The sequence below is a fragment of the Phyllostomus hastatus genome, unplaced genomic scaffold, assembly GCF_019186645.2.
Source record: "Phyllostomus hastatus isolate PE091 unplaced genomic scaffold, TTU_PhHast_1.1 phas_contig_38, whole genome shotgun sequence".
In the NCBI taxonomy this organism is placed as follows: Eukaryota; Metazoa; Chordata; class Mammalia; order Chiroptera; family Phyllostomidae; genus Phyllostomus; species Phyllostomus hastatus.
In genome coordinates this window covers 15,113,532-15,130,724 of record NW_025333869.1, presented here as the reverse complement: position 1 = coordinate 15,130,724, position 17,193 = coordinate 15,113,532, and the positions used below count along the sequence as shown (strand labels likewise).

At 37.8% G+C, this 17,193-nt stretch overlaps 1 protein-coding gene across 7 annotated transcripts in view; it reads left to right on the top strand.

Moving 5' to 3' along the window:
- NRG3 (neuregulin 3) overlaps nt 1-17,193 on the top strand; it is a 1,223,498-nt gene that overhangs the window by 910,802 nt on the left and 295,503 nt on the right. For all 7 annotated transcript variants that reach the window (XM_045842073.1, XM_045842072.1, XM_045842069.1 and 4 more), the window contains exon 3: nt 11,592-11,665. In XM_045842073.1, the coding sequence (XP_045698029.1) occupies nt 11,592-11,665 (74 nt within the window). The remainder of the gene's footprint in view (nt 1-11,591; nt 11,666-17,193) is intronic.

Genomic DNA, 17,193 nt, shown 5'->3' with positions numbered 1-17,193 from the left:
ATAGTTATGGCAAAAATATTATACATTAACTTCAATCTAGGTGTTCTTACTGATTATTCTTCCCTAACTATTTAGATTATTTTTTTTACTGCCATGTAGGTATGATTGCCAGATAAAAAACAACATACAGGACACCCAGTTAAATTTGAATTTCAGATAAACAACAACTTTTTATAAATGTATCTCACATAATATTTGGTACATACTCATACTAAAAATGCATTCATTATTTATCTGAAATTCAGATTTAATTGGGTGTCTTGTATTTTCTCTGGAAATCTTCCACATTAAAGAATCTGGTCTTCGCTGTTTTTTAGAAATCAGTTTCCCAGCTTAGTAGCTGAAGTGGACTGAATTATGTCTCCACAAAACCCATATGTCCAAGCCTGTTGAAGTAAGGACCATCCAAACCTGTAAAGAATTTTTATAAGAGTTTATCTGAGCCCAAATTGATGGCATATGTCAGGGAGCAACATCTCAAATGCTCAGAAGAATAACAATTATAGTTCTTTTACACATTTGAGGTTAAGGTGGGAAAGTAAGGAATATTACATGAAGGTGGGAGAAAGCTAAGCTGGGATTGGAATACAGAGTAGTTAACAGGATTATGTACTCTCTTAAGGATAGTCTCCTCCAGAAGGAGGAGTCTGAAAGAGACTTTTCTTTTTTTCTTTTTTACTGTTGTTCAAGTACAGTTCTCTCCATTTTCCTGCCTCCGCTTTTCCCTGCCCCACCCACCCCCACCTCCCACCCTCAATCCTACTCTCCTTTGGCTTTGTCCACGAGTCCTTTATACTGTTCTTTGATAACCCTTCCCCTTCTTTCCCCAGTTATCCCCACCCTCCCTCTGGTTACTGTCAGTTTGTTCTTTATTTCAATGTCTCTAGTTATATTTTGCTTGCTTTTTTGTTTTGTTAATTAGGTTCCACTTATAAGTGAGGTCATATGGTAAATAAACTTTTTGTTTAAAGATTTTATACCCAGACATGTACCCTGCCTGGGAATGGAACCAGGGACCCTTTGGTTCGTAGGCCAACACTCAATCCACTGAGCCACACCAGCCAGGGCCAGTAAAACACATCTTTATATGAGATGAATATTTGATGTAAATCAAAGAAGATAATAATTCTTGGCTTTTTAGTAATCATAAAAACAAATGCAAAGAAAAATAATAAAGAAGTCTAAGGTATGTCCCTCCCACTATGGGTTGTTTTTTTTTTTTTTTTTTTGTCTCTAAATTTATTTTTATAGAGGGAAAGGGAGGAAGAAAAAGAGGAAGAAAAACATCAATGTGTGGTTGCCTCTCAAGCATCCACCATGGGGAACCTGTCCTGAAACTCAGGCATATCATCTGACTGGGAATGGAACTGGCAACCCTTTGGTTCACATGCAGGTACTCAATCCACTGATGTACACCAGCCAGGATAGTAAAGAAACTTTTCAGAGATGTGTTAACCTAGATGCACGGAAACAGTGGGAAAGGCTTGCTCAAGGCAAAGATGAACCTTTTAGTAAAAAGTTACATACCTGGGGCATGACACCCACCAGCACCTACCTAGTTAGGAATTGATCAGATCACTCTGTGAGTTACTTTCCATAAAGTTGCCCCTTTTTTTGGTCTCCAGGGGGTAGGGTAGTAGGGGAAATTTCCTCTGCCCTCAATGGTCTTTTTGCTAATAATCAAATAGATGTGAGGCAGATTATAGAGAGAAAACAACCAAATTCAATACATACGTATGTATGGGAACCCTGCACACATGAGAGTCAGAGACCGCACATGCAGCAGAAGTTCAGAAATAGAAAAGGGAATTGAGGTATATAAGATATCCTGATATAGGGATGAGGTAAGGAGCCTTGAGGCTTGCATGATGATAAGAAGAGTGAGTGTTGTATAAATAAAAGTTTACCTTGCCTATAGCTTGATGGAGAAAAGGTAATTGCTGATAATCTCTTTTAGGCAGGGTCTCTAATTCAAATTCTTTTAGGCCATTAAGCGTGGGGAGCAGAGGTTTCTCCTAATCCTGAAGGTAAAGTTGCCTGTAGCTCAAAACAAGCTGCATACCACAGACACATCTTGAGGTAACTTGTTCTGGAACCCCATATCTACAAGACTTACCCTTCAATGTGATCAGGAGACAGGGTATCTGGGAAGTAATTAAGGTTAAAGGAGGTCATGTGGGTGGGGTCCCATTCTGATAGGATTGGTTGCCTTCTAACTGGTTGCCTTCTAACCTCACCAGGTGAGGTTAAATGAGAAGGCAGCCATCTGCAACCAGATGAGAGATTATTCACCAGACACAGACTGTGCTGGCACCTCAATCATCAATTTCTAGTATCCAGAGCTGTGAGAAAATAATCTTCTGTTGTTTAAGCCACCCAGTCTATAATACCTTTTTATGGCCACCCAGGAACTAATACAGTAAGTTTAGAATATTTTACTCTAGCTCAGTTTTATATTTCTTGCCGAACTTCAAGCTTCATGATGGTCATTACCTTTTACTCCTGTATAGGTATGATTGCCAGATCTAAAGATGAAAGAATAAATTCCACTGGTTAGTCTGAACATGTGAGTTAATTGCCCTTTAATTACAAGCAAGCAGAGACAAGTGAAGGGTTCTGCTAATGGTTGTAGCCTAAGCATCAGAGAAAGTCTGTGATTGGCTAGTTTCTCAATCTTGGTAACATCTCAAGTGAAAATAATATAGAAGAGTCTTAGGGAGTGAATGTGACAATAAGTAACTCAGTAATCTCACTTAGAGACAACCAGCTGAGACTGTGAGGGGGTGAGTCAGACCTCTGTCATGCTTTTAGGTGGGAGAATTGGGGCTCATCCTGCATCCAAAGACATGCCTTTTTCACCTATACTTAACCAGCTACCTTCCTTAAAAAGGAGAATCTCACATTTTTCCTAATATATTTTGTATATATTAGGAAGTTAGTAATGCAGCATTTTCTCAATCTGTTTGAATAGAGAAAGCAAAACTCCGTCTATCCTCCATCTGTTAATATCACTCCCTAATCCCTTTGTTCTTCTTAAAGACAATTATTATATTACTACTGAAATAGAACCACTCTGAGTTCTATTGCCCACCACCAAAAATAAGGTGACTTCGATGCCAGAGCCTTATGAAAAAGAAAGGAACTATTTATTCTAAAGTTATGCAGGATTAAATAATGGTGGAATTTTTTCATTAAATCCCTCTTCCTTAAAAACAAAAGAAACATCCACAAACACATAACCCTGCCTCCTCTTGACAAACCAAGCCACTCAGAGGTACCATCTCTCAAGAAAAGGAATAGAAGTCTGTAGCACAGCTAGGCAAATTCCTGTTTTAATGTTCTGGCTTCTTCCAGTGGTCTGTGCTCAGCTAGGCTCCGGCTCTTAATCCAAAACTTCATGGTCCCTCTTTATGGTGGGCATGGAGGGTCCTTTTGCATCCTTTCAAACCACATGGCTGCCCCATGCTTGGGTTTAAATCCTCAGGGTGGATCTTCCTCTGTAACCCTATTTCTGACTCCTCCCATCAAGGGTTACATCAGCCAGTACTCTGGTCTCTTCTGACTTTCTCAGCTGCCATTGTTAGTCAGGCAGGCTAGGCCCACTGATATAGGGGAACTCCCTGCACTCGAGGACCAGCTCTGGCTTCATCATGGGTTAGAGTCATGCATCTCCCCAGCTCTGAGAGCAGCAGGCACAGTTATTAGCATTACTAAAACACTGGCCCAGTTCTTTAGCTATGCAAAGTAACTCTCAAAGGTCCTGCTCCACTTCTCCTTCCTCCAGCCATGTTTTTGGGGGATTTCCCCATTTTGTAGACCTCAATATTCCCTGTTACACTACTTTATGTAATACTGAAATTATGAAATCTATTATTATGCATTCTAAGCTGTACCTTTATGCCATGTTATGTGTTTTTATTTTGCTGAGTTGGTAAGATAAGACTGAGATGAAGTGCTTGACCAAATTGGGGCAGAAATCTCTCTAGAAGACAGAACATTTATTCATACTGACATGAGAGCTCCTTACCTATTGGTTCTCCAAAAGTGAGTGTGCCATATATAAGAGCAAAATGACTTTATATGAATGGGCTGCTGTCTTTCTGGTATGAAAATTGACCAAATTATGTGGGTGGTGGCTGATACAAGTCCCTGATACTCTCTATACATGGTTGAAAAGAACTTGTTATTGAGTAAACAAACATTTGTCATATTTTTTTAACTTCTCAGAGTTGCAGCCATTCTTTCCCTTTCTATCTTTAGTGCTCAGATATTACCAGAATGTGGCATGCCTCCTGAATTTGAGATGCTTTCAAATTCAGGTCTGAAATTATAGTTTAAAAAAACAAAAAGAAAAAGAAAAGCAGCTTTGACTGCCTGGTGCAAGGAAAGCCAAACTCATGAGACAGGTGTTGGTGAAAAAGCAAAGAGGTTTTTCAGGTGTCATGACCTGGGAGAATGGTGGACTCCTGTCTCAAAGATAATTTGCCTTTCTGCTGAAGTCCATGGTTCTTATAGAAATAAGGAAGGGAAAGATCTTTTTCTAACCAATTATCTTGCTAGTTTTTTGCATGCTTGGGACCTATCCATTCATCTTTCTAGTTTTGGCATACTCAGTGTAACCAATGCCTCTGACATCTTGGCCAGTGGGGGAGACTCCCTCATGCTCCCTGACTCTCTACAGTATCAGGGTCAGTGGAGATGGGAGGGCTCAAAGATGCCTTCAGGAAGCCTGGAGATGCAGCAGCCCTTAGCTCACCTGCTGACACTAAACTTGGTGCCACATATCTGGAGGAGTTGATTGGAGTCTGTAGGGCACCACTGTATTGCTCCAGGCCTGCATCCTCTGCACAGTCCCCACATAGTCTGCCCCTCTGACGGACTATCTACAGTAACAATAGCAGTCTTAGGATGCAACAGTTGGCCTTTATCTATTTTGAATTCATACTTTGCTCAAGGGAAATTTAAAAAAAAAATCCCTACTTTTTCTTAAGATTGCAGACACATCAGAGTTGTAAGATGAGTGACATTATAAGGAACAGTTGCCCCCCCCCATGGAATTTGTGATATATTTGAAAGCTATTAATAGCCTATTGGAGAACCTTCCTGAGTTTGAAAGCAGCTGTTACTCTATAATTTCAAATGACCAAATTCCAAATTCCATATTCTCCCATTTATAGTTGAAAAGATTTTGGAAATGCTGTACCTATAACCAACCTATAGGTAATTTTAATTCCAGTGGGTTAACTTAAACATTTTGGTGTCTTAATTAGTATTCCTTTTAAGTAAGATCACTTAATTATATTCTAAATTCAGTTAAAGAAAGCTTACACTTTAATCAGTGTCACAATATTCTCTATAGTCAAACCTAAATCTCAGCTTCAGCAGTGAGTGGTAGGGAAGGGAATTTGTTCTAACACCACTAATAATTTTTGAGCCAGTAACTCTGGGCTGCAGATCCTTAGCTCGAAATATTTCTAGCTAGAAATATTTTGAGCTAAGGATCTAGCACATATTTTCATTTAGACCTGGTTTGGAATTCTGGTTTTTGTACTCCCTGCCTATTCAAGGCTGGGAAGTTCATTTGTCTCACTGAAACTTTGTTCTCTGTGTTTTTGTTTGTTCTGTTTCTGTGCTTTAACAGAACAGCCTGACATCTAGAAATGTTATTTTCATTCTTCAATGCTAGTATTCCTAGAGAGTCTTCCCATCTATAGTTGGTGATTACTGTCATGATTAACATGAAGCCCAGGGAGTTTGCCTTTAAATCAAAGATTACCCTCTGTGATGTGGTTTGCTTAAGAACATTTTGAGATTGGATAATAACTTACAAATCTAGGTCTTTAATTCCTACTATAAATCATGCTTTCATTTCATAATATTTGGGCCATATTTTCAAATACTAGTCTTAAGAAAGGTAGGTAGGTGTATGATGATTTATGCAACTATGAATTTCCATGAAGAATGTCAGAAACTGCCACAGATTAAGCAAGGACTTTACGGTCAACCCCAGTTGAGTTTCCATCTATTCATACACTGGCTGTGTGATTTTAGGATAAGATACTTAATCTTTCTGACCCTCCACTTCCTCACTTGAAAAGCTGTAATGATGATTCCAAATTCAAAGAATATGAAAAACGAACATTTATTGAGTGCTTACCATAACCCACAGGTATCATGTTATTTTTTCCTAATAACAATTCTAGAAGGGAACTACAGTTATCATCTCCATTTTACAGATAAAGAAAGAAAGGCACAGGAAGGCTAAGCAGCTACTAAATAACTGATCCTGAATTTAAAACCAGGCAGTGTCCCAAACCAGCCTGTCTCTAAAATGTAAGGTTTAAATGCCTGATGATCTTTCCATTTTTCCCATCCAAGGACTGACACTGATGCTGAGGAGAATTGGCAGGGTATAGAAAAGAATGCCTGGAGGTATTATTCGTTTTTCAAATCAGTGTTTAATAGGCCCCTTAAAATTGGCAGACTTATATATCACTGACAAAATGTGTACTTTACTGCAACATTGCCACTATCTTTCTTTTGAAGTTAATTGATTTCTGCTAGTTTAAACTTTACATCTAAAATCCAATTTCCAAAAAAGAAGCTTATATATATTCTCCAAAGTATATGCAGAGACCATGGAACTACACAGGGATTGAGGCAAACATTTGAAAATTTTTCCATCCTTCATACATTTCTCCCTGTAAATTATATAAAACACATCTTTGCAGATGTGATAGATAGAAGGCCTCTAGGTATAAAAATGGCCAAAATGCATGTGTGTAATATCAACCAGGTGTGATTGTTCATTTTTCTCCTTTCTGGTATCATTCCCATTTTATCTGGTTGAAACAGAGGAACAGAAATATAAAATGATTTTCCTAAAGCACAGTCATATAAATACGAAGAAAAGAAGCAAGACTATACACTCAGCATTGTTAATCATCATATAGATGATGACGACTTGTATGAAGAGACCATGTGTTGACTGGGCCATCCATGTGGATAATCCTGACCCTGCTAATAAAGACAGAGTAGGAATGGAGAAGAAGAAAGTGAAACAATGATAATGCCTTCCATTAGAGAGTAAATGACCAGGGAAGCAATAGATGAGGACTGCGAAGAGGTACAGTTTCCTCAGTGGAAGAGTTTTTGTGTTCTTTTAATTTGGTTTGGTTTTATTTTCCTAGTAGAAAAAACAGGGATAAATTAGTGGTAATCTGGACATGTAAGGATGCTGCTGGTCACAAATGAGAGTTCTTCAATTTTCGATCAAAGTTACTAATATTATTAACTTTAATTTAGTTGTTATTCAGAAAATGCGTTCTAAAAAATAAGCTGACAGATGATTATAGGAGAAGAGATGAGACTGGTGTGAAGTTAGTTAGCATTGTGAGCCAAGGGCCATAGTCATCATATCCTGCTGGCCAAAGCATGTCAATTTCTATGGAAACACCAGCAAATGATCTAATGGTTTTCAAAGTCTTCTTGGCATCCTCCACATTTAGGCTGGGTGATCTGTTGATCACTTCTGCTTAACACACTGACAAAACAAGTATTGAAATAGAGCCAACAAGCCCTGGCTGGCGCAGCTCAGTGGATTGAGTGCGGGCTGCGAACCAAAGTGTTGCAGGTTCGATTCCCAGTCAGGGTACATGCCTGGGTTGTAGGCCATGACCCCCAGCAACTGCACATTGATGTTTCTTTCTCTCTCTCTTTCTCCCTCCCTTCCCTTCCCTCTCTGAAAATAAATAAATAAAATCTTAAAAAAAAAGAAATAGAGCCAACAGTTATGCAATTGGTATATTTTCATCTTTGTCAGTATTATTCTCTTCTCTTTTGCCCAAAGGTTCTTTTAAAATGTTTCACTAAAGTTGGGATTTTCCTTAGGGACACTGTAAAAGAGGGAAATGAATTAAAGGAGTGGCTTGCTATTTTAGGTACAGGTGAACAAGTGGGAGGGAAGTGAGGGCCAAGTCAGAGGATATAAGGAGTAGAAAAAGTGATGTCTGTATTTGAAACTACACTGCTGGCCTTCTCTCTGTAGAAAGGAGAATATTGGTTTGTGATTTGACCCTGTGGCTTACCAGCATAGAAGATACTTTGTGGATACTTAAGCAGGACTTAAAGTCTCCAAGCTCTTCTCCACCACTTCATTGCCAGGGGCCAATCTCCCTTATTTGGGGATACCTCACTAGAGTTTTCTCTTCAACCTCTCACCTGTCCTACCCAGCTTTGGACGTTGTCTCTTCAACTATGCTCTTCCTCACTGCCTTTTCATTTTGGAAATAGACTAAACAAGCAACATTATCAAAGACTTAACTGGTTTCCAAAGTGACAACTCCTTCACCTCAGCGTTGATAAACACACAAAATTTAAAACTAATATTTTTTGCAAGGAAAAATTTTCTTAGCTTTTGGAGACTATGTTTGCTCTGTAGTTGTTTCATAGCTGATAATGTTTCCTATTCAAAGCCTGTTTCCTGCTCTCTGACCATCCAGTTATAGAATCAAAACTTACCTATAAAACACTACCAGGGAATATTGCAATTTTTAATAAAGTCTCTGTGATGCAAGGCTTTTCAGTCACAAAGAAATTCAGAGAATGGAGAGGTCAAATTGAGTGGAGTTTTGAAAGTCATGCATAAAAAATATAAAAAATAGTCTATAAAAAATAAAAATAGTCTATAAAAATAATAGACTATTAACCCAATGAAGGTAAATTTGTGCTTTTTAAAAAAATATATATTTACCATTAAATATTATATGTATATTTTTAAAATATTATTAAGGCATGCTTTATTAAGATGAACAAAAAACATTTTTAATTACATGCATTTCTCTTGTTCTTATACCTGTATCTTTCAGAAAGGAAAAATCTTAAAAAAGAAAAAAAAAACTCTCAAAATTTCCAAAACACCTACCAAAACCAAAACAAACATGCAACAATAATTCTCAAAAGATATACTATTTATCACACTGTCAGAAGTTCTGCCAAACTCAATCTATGAAATACAAGTGCATCTTAAGACATTTTTTTTTAGATTTTATTTATTTATTTTTAGAGAGGGAAGGGGGGAGAGAGAGAGAGAGAGAGAGAGAGAGAAACAAACATCAATGTGTGGTTGCTGGGGGTCATGGCCTGCAACCCAGGCATGTACCCTGACTGGGAATCGAACCTGCAACACTTTGGTTTGCAGCCCGTGCTCAATCCACTGAGCTATGCCAGCCAGGCAAGACTTTTTTCCTTTGCTTTATGTATTTAATGTTATCATAAATTTAGCCCACTTCATTGGTATTACTTGCTTGCTACATTCTGTCTTTACATTTGGGTGGGTCTGAACTTATCAAAGTTACATATGTGTGATTTTTAAGTGGTAATTTTAATGTATCAGTTTTAAAACCCAGCACCAATTAGCAGAGACACTGCTTCCATAACCAAGGATTGGGGTTTGCACATCTGGTCACATAGCCTCTGATGGGTCTCCTATCTTGGGGTGGGCTGCTCCAACATTATCACACGTTGTTATCATATATAGCATATGGGTATGAAGGCAAGATGAGGGCTCTCACTGTGCAATTTTTCCTGACACCCCATGAGGTTTGAACACTTCAAACTGGGTTCAAACTCAGGGAAAATTGTTTAATACTTGAACATTTTAAAACATCTTTCCTTATTTTCTTTTTCACACAAACAGAATAATGAATTTTTAAAAAGGTTATGAAGAACCTTTAAAAATTAGAACAAAACACACACAAAAGAAACACTTCTTCCCAAAAGCAACTATCTCCCTAGGATACCAAGTCATGTTAAATTAAGTTGTAAACACTAAAATGTGCTGAAAATCTTCCACATATGTCAAAAATAAAAACCTTCAAAATGTGGATGCATACTATAGCATACACCCAGCACATAACTCAGGGGAAAATGAAAATTAAAACACTATGGTTCAGTAATTATGAATAAAGACAAACTGACACCAATTGGCTAGCTTCCAGAGAACAGGATTTTTTTTTTCATCAGAAATGTGCTCTAGTCCAAAGTATTTTCTGACTTTTTACCATTATAAACCCAGTGATACACTTGCTTTATTTCAAGTGCAATAAATGGATTTTTAAAGAGGCAATGAAAATACGTGACTGCTTAAACAAATTTTTTAATAGACTGTTGGGGACCTGGGGTGTCCACATATCAGAAGTCTTTGTCTTCAGTCTACAAGGAAAATTACCATATATGCTTCAGAGTGCCAGACCAACAAAGTGCTAAGTAGAGCCTGCCGATTACCTGAATTCTTATTGACTCACAATGAAAGGTAGAAAAATTACCTTGGTGCCTTTCAATGTTACTGCTCCAGTTGCAATAGACTTTATCTAATATTATATTACACTAAGAAAACAAAACATATTCTAGAGAAAGAATTCACAGCCCCCATCTCTCACACAATTGTCCTTTTGAATTCTTTTGTCAATTTCTTAGATTTCTAACAACCAGAGGATTGTTTTTCTAAATCTGGTTTTTATGCTAGCAACATAATTTCCTTCTCTGTAAGTAGGACAGATTCATTCCACAAAACAATGGATGTTTCCCAGCTTAACTCAAGCATGACAGGTTAAGCTTCAAGTCCACCACTGAATGCCACATCTCCCTTACAGAGGCTGTTTTGAAGTAGGGGGTTGGGACCACTTGGCTGCATTTGTTCCTGGAACTGCTGAACTGAACTGCTGGCTGGTGAGGCAATGCTATCCCAGGCAGCTGCGCAGCTCTGCCTGCGTGAGCAAGCGGTGTGAGGACTCACAGAGAACTGTCAGGGCTAGATGACATGCCTCATTGCAGGTGCTTCCAGGCAAATTCCTCCACCTCCTAATTGTGCCTGCCTGCCTCAGGGAAGTTGCTATGTGCAATGCCTGGCAGGAAGCATGCACTTTGCACTTTTCTGCTGAATATAAAAGAGAAAATGAGGAGAGAACAATGTGAGTTTACAGAAAATGCACAGAAAACTTGCACATAGAAATCTTGACAGATTTGAAATAAATGTTTCTGGCCAGTGAGTTAACAGGGACTTGAAGAATACTTAAGTTAATAAAAAAAGTAAAAAAAAATAAATAAAAATGAGCAAAGAAACAAACTAATAAAACACAAAGAAATAAATAGTAGCCAAAATCTATCATTACATAAGAAAATGTTTTTTTATTAGAAAAATGACACCTGCAATATGGTGTTTCTGAAAGGGCACCTGCAGCATTTTAGAGTGTGTTGCATAAAGTAAAGTATACCTGTACCCAGAATTATAATATTAGAGTAAACATTATTGAAATTGCTATGAGGAGCATCTTAAAAAACTATTTCATTTCCTAGGTATTATATATAAAATTATAAGAGCAAAGCAATGCTGTTGTGGTTTTTTTTGCAGAGAAATAAAGTCTAAATTTTGCCTGTTGTTTCAAATAGACTGAGTCAAATTATAAAAAAGCATGAATGTGCTATATTCTCACATTTATTTACTTTATATAATTAGGGGCTATTTTGCTTATTGTAATCTTGAAACTTTTATAATCACACATGTATGTTTGTTATTTATCCCCTTTTCTCAGGTGCAAAGAAGGCTACCAAGGAGTCCGTTGTGATCAATTTCTGCCGAAAACTGATTCCATCTTATCAGATCCAAGTAGGTCAAGCATTTTTCTTCTTGAACACAATAACATATAGGCAGCCCTTGCTCCGTGCCAGAGTTGCTGACTCAGCTGAAGACTGCCTTGCATTCTCTCATCTCTGAGAGCTCCCAAGTGTAGAAGCAGGTGACAGATGTTAATTTTCAAAGCTTGTTCAGGACTAGGCCTATGGCCAGGTCTTCTGGATAGGTCCTGGTGTTCAGATTCAACTCCATTGCCAACTAATCTCTGATGGGAATGTCATCAAATCCTGCTCCCTTAGCTTTCAGAACCCCCCACTACCACCCCATTAGTAAATCAAGGATATTGAAAAACAAAAGGACTTATTATTTATTCAGAAGAATTTCTAGGAACTACTGAAATTAAAGTACCAACCTCTAGTTGGTAATTTGTGATAATATTAAATCTATTAACCTTTTACCTTACTGAAGTATGAAAATGTACATATAAAATTATGACAAGTTTTCAAACAAATTGTGAGGACCTGTTTTAGCAATATTATTTGCATATCAGTGATTACTCTAGTAATGACTTTTATTTTTCATTCATGAATGAAGACAATCTCCCACTAAGAAATATTATTAATCATTAGTTCCTTTTTTTCTATAGAGAGTAAAAGTAATGCTTTATACCAATATGCCCAATTCTGGTCAAATGTGAAATGTTTACTCTACCTGTGAATAATCTGCTCCTTCAATGACTGCTATAATTGAGTCACTACTAAGGAAAGAGAACTTTTACTGAAGCAGCAATTTAACTCAGTGAAGATGACAGGCACTTTCAAATCATAAAGGCAACATTATGGTTTTTCTGAACACCAAACATGCAAAACATAAACTTGACCAAAATATAGTTTATTGACAACAGACAGAGGTTGCCCCCGCTGTGAGTATTCATGTTGCAGCACAATGAATATGTCTAGCCATCTTTCAACATCTTTTTAAAAAGCATATTTTCATTTTTCCTCTGAATTTCTAGCTTTATTTCATCAGGAAAATATAAACTTTTTAAAAGGGAAAATTTTTATTTTATTTTAATTTGATTGTGTTTTACCTTGGCAAGGCGAGTCATACAGTATTAACTACTCTTTCCTTTGCAGAGTTAGCTCTTCTTGAGAAAAGTGAAGGTTGTCTAAAAGCTAGCAACCGAGATAGCTATGGATTCTCTCTGTTCTATGAAATGTGAGGCCCTGGTCTCTAGGAATTACCCAGATTGGGGCCAGTTACTAGAATGTAGTATTATGATTTGGCCACATGCTAAGCAGATGTCTGGAAAGTATGGTTGCGACTGAAGACATGTATTTGGAGACAAAGTTTACATAGAAGAATCGGTTTGCTGATTTGTTTCTTTTTTATTCTGTCTGATTTAACTAGTTTCCTTCCTTATTTTTCTTTCTCCCCTTTTTTTCTTTCTCTTCTCTTATCTTTCCTTTCCTTCTATTTTTCCTTTACTTCCTTCTCTTCATTATTTTCTTCCCTCTATCCTTTTCTTTCCATCTCTCCTTTCTCCCTTTCTTCCTCTCCTTTCCCTTCCTCTTTCCCCTCTTTCCTCTTTTTCTTCCTCATTGCTTTTCTCCTTTGTTACCTTCTTACCTTTTTCTTTTCATATGTATCTTAATATCTATCAAGCACAGTGTACTGGGACAGGGCTTGCATATGGTACAAAATGGATAAAATAATCTTTTTTAAACAGTAATCAAATCCTTATCATCCAATTGCATATGATAGTGTACCACTATAGTGGTTGAAGATGAGGCCCACCATAAAGACTATGTACTCCTCAAATAAAAATAATCCCATGATTAGTCACTAACCCTGAAAATCTATGCCTTATATACATAAAAATGTTTACAACAATATTCATAATAGTGAAAAAGTGGACACATTCTAAAACCAGTAAGATTATATTTAAATGAAACATTATATGGGACATCTATTATGTTTTATTTAGTTATCATGAAAATAATAACTATATGAAATATTTATTAAGTGAAATAACAAGATAAAAAATTATTTTCATATAAAATTATAGCAGAAACATCATTTGGTACAATGATGGAAAAAATACATGCTAAAATTCTTAAAAGGGACTTTCAGTATTTGGGTTATGGAAGTATAGGGAATTTTTTTTCTCCTGTTTTCTGTAAAATGTCACATGATTATATGAATCAAATGCATACATCTATTTATATATGTAATCATTAATTCATTTCACAAATACTTTCTAAGCCCCCACCAATGTCTATCTACTCGGTTAGATTCTGTTAGTACAAAGGTACACAGACAGAATTTAAGCTCCAAGGCCTCCACAGGCTAGTGAAGGAAAAAAACGTGTGAGTACATAGCAAGTGCATGATTCTGGTGGAGGTACTCCATGACTTCAGCAGATTTAGATGGCCCAAGCCTCAGGATTTTCATCTCATTAATGGCAATAAAATACTGGTAGGTTGGTATAATCAAGACTGACAAAAAGTCAGTGACAGAAAAATATTAGGCCACATCTTATGTCATAATCACCCTAATATACATGTACAATTTACATGTGCCAGGCACTGTGCTAAAGGGCTTTACCTGGATTACCTCATTAAAGCCCTCATGATCATAGTCTAGCAGAGAGTTACTGGCAATTGCCCATATTTTATAAATGAGGAAATTAGGCTTCAGCAATGATAAATAAACTTGCTCAAGGTCACACAGCTAGGTAATACTGGAGGCTACCTTCCAATCCAAATCACTCCAGACCCTGAGTTTCCGATTGCAGGAATTTTTCCTTCCTTCCTTCAACACCCCCTTCCTCCAGTGATTTTCAATATGACATTTATCATTCTAAATTTCATTGACTGAAACTCAATGACCTGCAGCAAACATTATTCTAAGGAACAATATTTGTACAGTTTTCATATCTTAATGCAGCAACTTGAGCTTCCATGGAGATTTAAATCCCTAATGAAATTTGCTTGTCAAAATTCTTGCTGAAGGATCGTTTAATTTGCTGCTAATGATATCTTTGGAATGACTCTGTGCTCAGGAAATAACTTCTCTCCCATACCCTCTCTCTGACTCTATTTCCTTCTCTCTTGCTTCTTCTTCTTTGCTTCTCTGCCCATTTGTTGAATACATGCTGTGTTTAGTGAAATCCCAACTCACAGAGGATTGGAGGCTTCTGTTTTATTCTCCCCCAGGCAATGCAGAGTTGATCTGAAATGTGCACCTTTGCCAATTAATTAAAAAGTAATAATAGAACTCCAAATTATATGCATTTGGGGAAATGAAACCAGGATGTTACTCTGAGAGGCCCAATGGCAGCTATGACCAGTATCTTCACTGTGGCTCCAGGCTGAGTCCTTGGACCTGCTACTTCAAAAACATATTTTCCCCACAAAAAAATCAGTAGTTAAGTTCACTCAGGAAAATATATACACACAAGGATCAAACTTATATAGTGCCTTGATGTTAGTTTCTAAAAAGGATATCTAAAGCACATAGCAATCAGGTTAATCAAACCCTCATATGCATTCAATATACAGAGCCACATTCTGATCACAAGGATGAATAGTAGGGGTTCAGAAGGAAGGCAGTGAGAGGAGCAGACTTTGGTGAGGACCAAGACATGTGACTTTCAGTGGAGGAAACAACACCTGCTAGTGTAGCATACCTGAAGGGCATGTATCTGCTCCAGGTCAACGCTGCCCATGGAGAGAGCAATGGTCATCTTCCAGGAAGCCCCTAATGTTTTTGATGGTTTCTAATGCAATTACTTCAGAAGCAGTCCCTTAGACTCCTGTCTTGTATTCTCATCCTTACTGCGCATACTCACCCAGGTCAGATTCTGTCTCTAGCCTCAGAGAAAAGCTAGATGGAACTGAAGAACCATGAGTTAGCCAAGGATTTAGGCAGATATTTTTCATGCCTCACCTCCTAAAAGTACATGCCAACCTGAGTAATCATCAAGATCCTGATCTCATCACTGGTCAGAATGAGGGCATCTGCAAAGAATGGATTTGGAGCAGAATCAAAGAATGATACAGGAGCCAGAAGCTAGTCATGTTCAGTGAAGGCAGCCATTTTTGGACCTCACTGTGCCTTCTTCTGCACATTAACATCCATCACCCATATCCCCATGACTGGTAGTAGGTGATATGTCTGTAGGCCCAAGTTTTGTCATGGAGCTTATAGCCCAAGCTGTCAGTCATCTAATTTCTGCCATGGGAGGATCTAACTCTAGTCTATATAAACTGTCAAAAAATTTTTCACAGACAATCTACTGAGCCAGTAGACTATTATTCAGCAATTCATGAATCAGGTAGCATGCAATCTGGCAGACAGAAAGAAGCTCTGATGAGCTGTACAAGGTGAGAGGTTTTTATAGACCAAAATAAGCAGGAAAAGTGAATTTATACTGGGTGTTTGATGATTAGTTAAAGCAAGGTTAATTTTCATTATATGGAGCAAAGGGAGTCTTTAAACCAGGTCAGGTAACTTGTGCTGAGCAGGAAAGCACTGATCGGTTAACATAGGTCTTCCTTTTCTGGGAGAACTAAGCATAGAAATTTAGGTAAATTTAGGTTTGCTGATTGATGTGGGGCTTAGCATGAACAACTCTGATTACTTTAACAGGACTGTCTTACATGCATACTTTGGCTTCTTTGGCTCTTAGAATTCAGGCTCTACTCTCAGAGTGCCCTGTAAGATGCTAGAGCCTGGTATAGACTTGGACCAGAAGAAGGCAGCAAAAAAAATATGATATGGATTTAGTCTTTCCATCACTCCAAACTGTGCTTCTTCCCAACTTCCCAGGAATAACCACTTTGTGAACCCCAACTTCAATTTGTCATGGTATGTGGTGGTAGTCCATGAGGGAGCTCCAGGTAGTGAACTGGTCAACGCAGCCCAATCCAAGTGGTTTTCAGGGACAACTAATTCCTCAGATCTGAGCATGGTGGGTCTCCTTCCCTGTGTACCAGGAAGCCTATTGAGTCATCACTTTCCCACTGCCCGAACCATTCAGCTCAGGGCAGAGCTGCTCCCCTGTGTGTGTCACACTGAGGTAGAAGGAAACCTGAGAGCACCCTAGAAGAATTAATCTGGAGCCCTGGAGATGGGGCAGGAGCAGAAGATCTCTCTGATGAGTATTAGTGGGAGTTTTTCGAAGACACCCATGCTCTATGCTCTTGCTTTTTCCAATTTCATGTGACATAGCAAAATATTCTTTCTGTCAACCATTAGATGGAAAAATATAGTGAAAAGTATTTTTAATTAGGAGTTAAATGTCTTGATTCTAATCTGTTGACCACTTGCTCCTAGCAATGTTGTTGGGCAAATCACAGGATAATTGAGCCTCAGTTTATCTATGGAAGGATCCTCTGGTAATCCTGGTTTTTTAAAAAAAGATACAATACAGAAGAGGCTATCCCTGCAAGGCGTTCAGACCTGTGGTCAAATTCACAGCTGCAATAATCTATCCTTTTATTCATCCACACATTTATTGCCCAGTTAAGCACATATCAAGTATACCATTCTGTGAA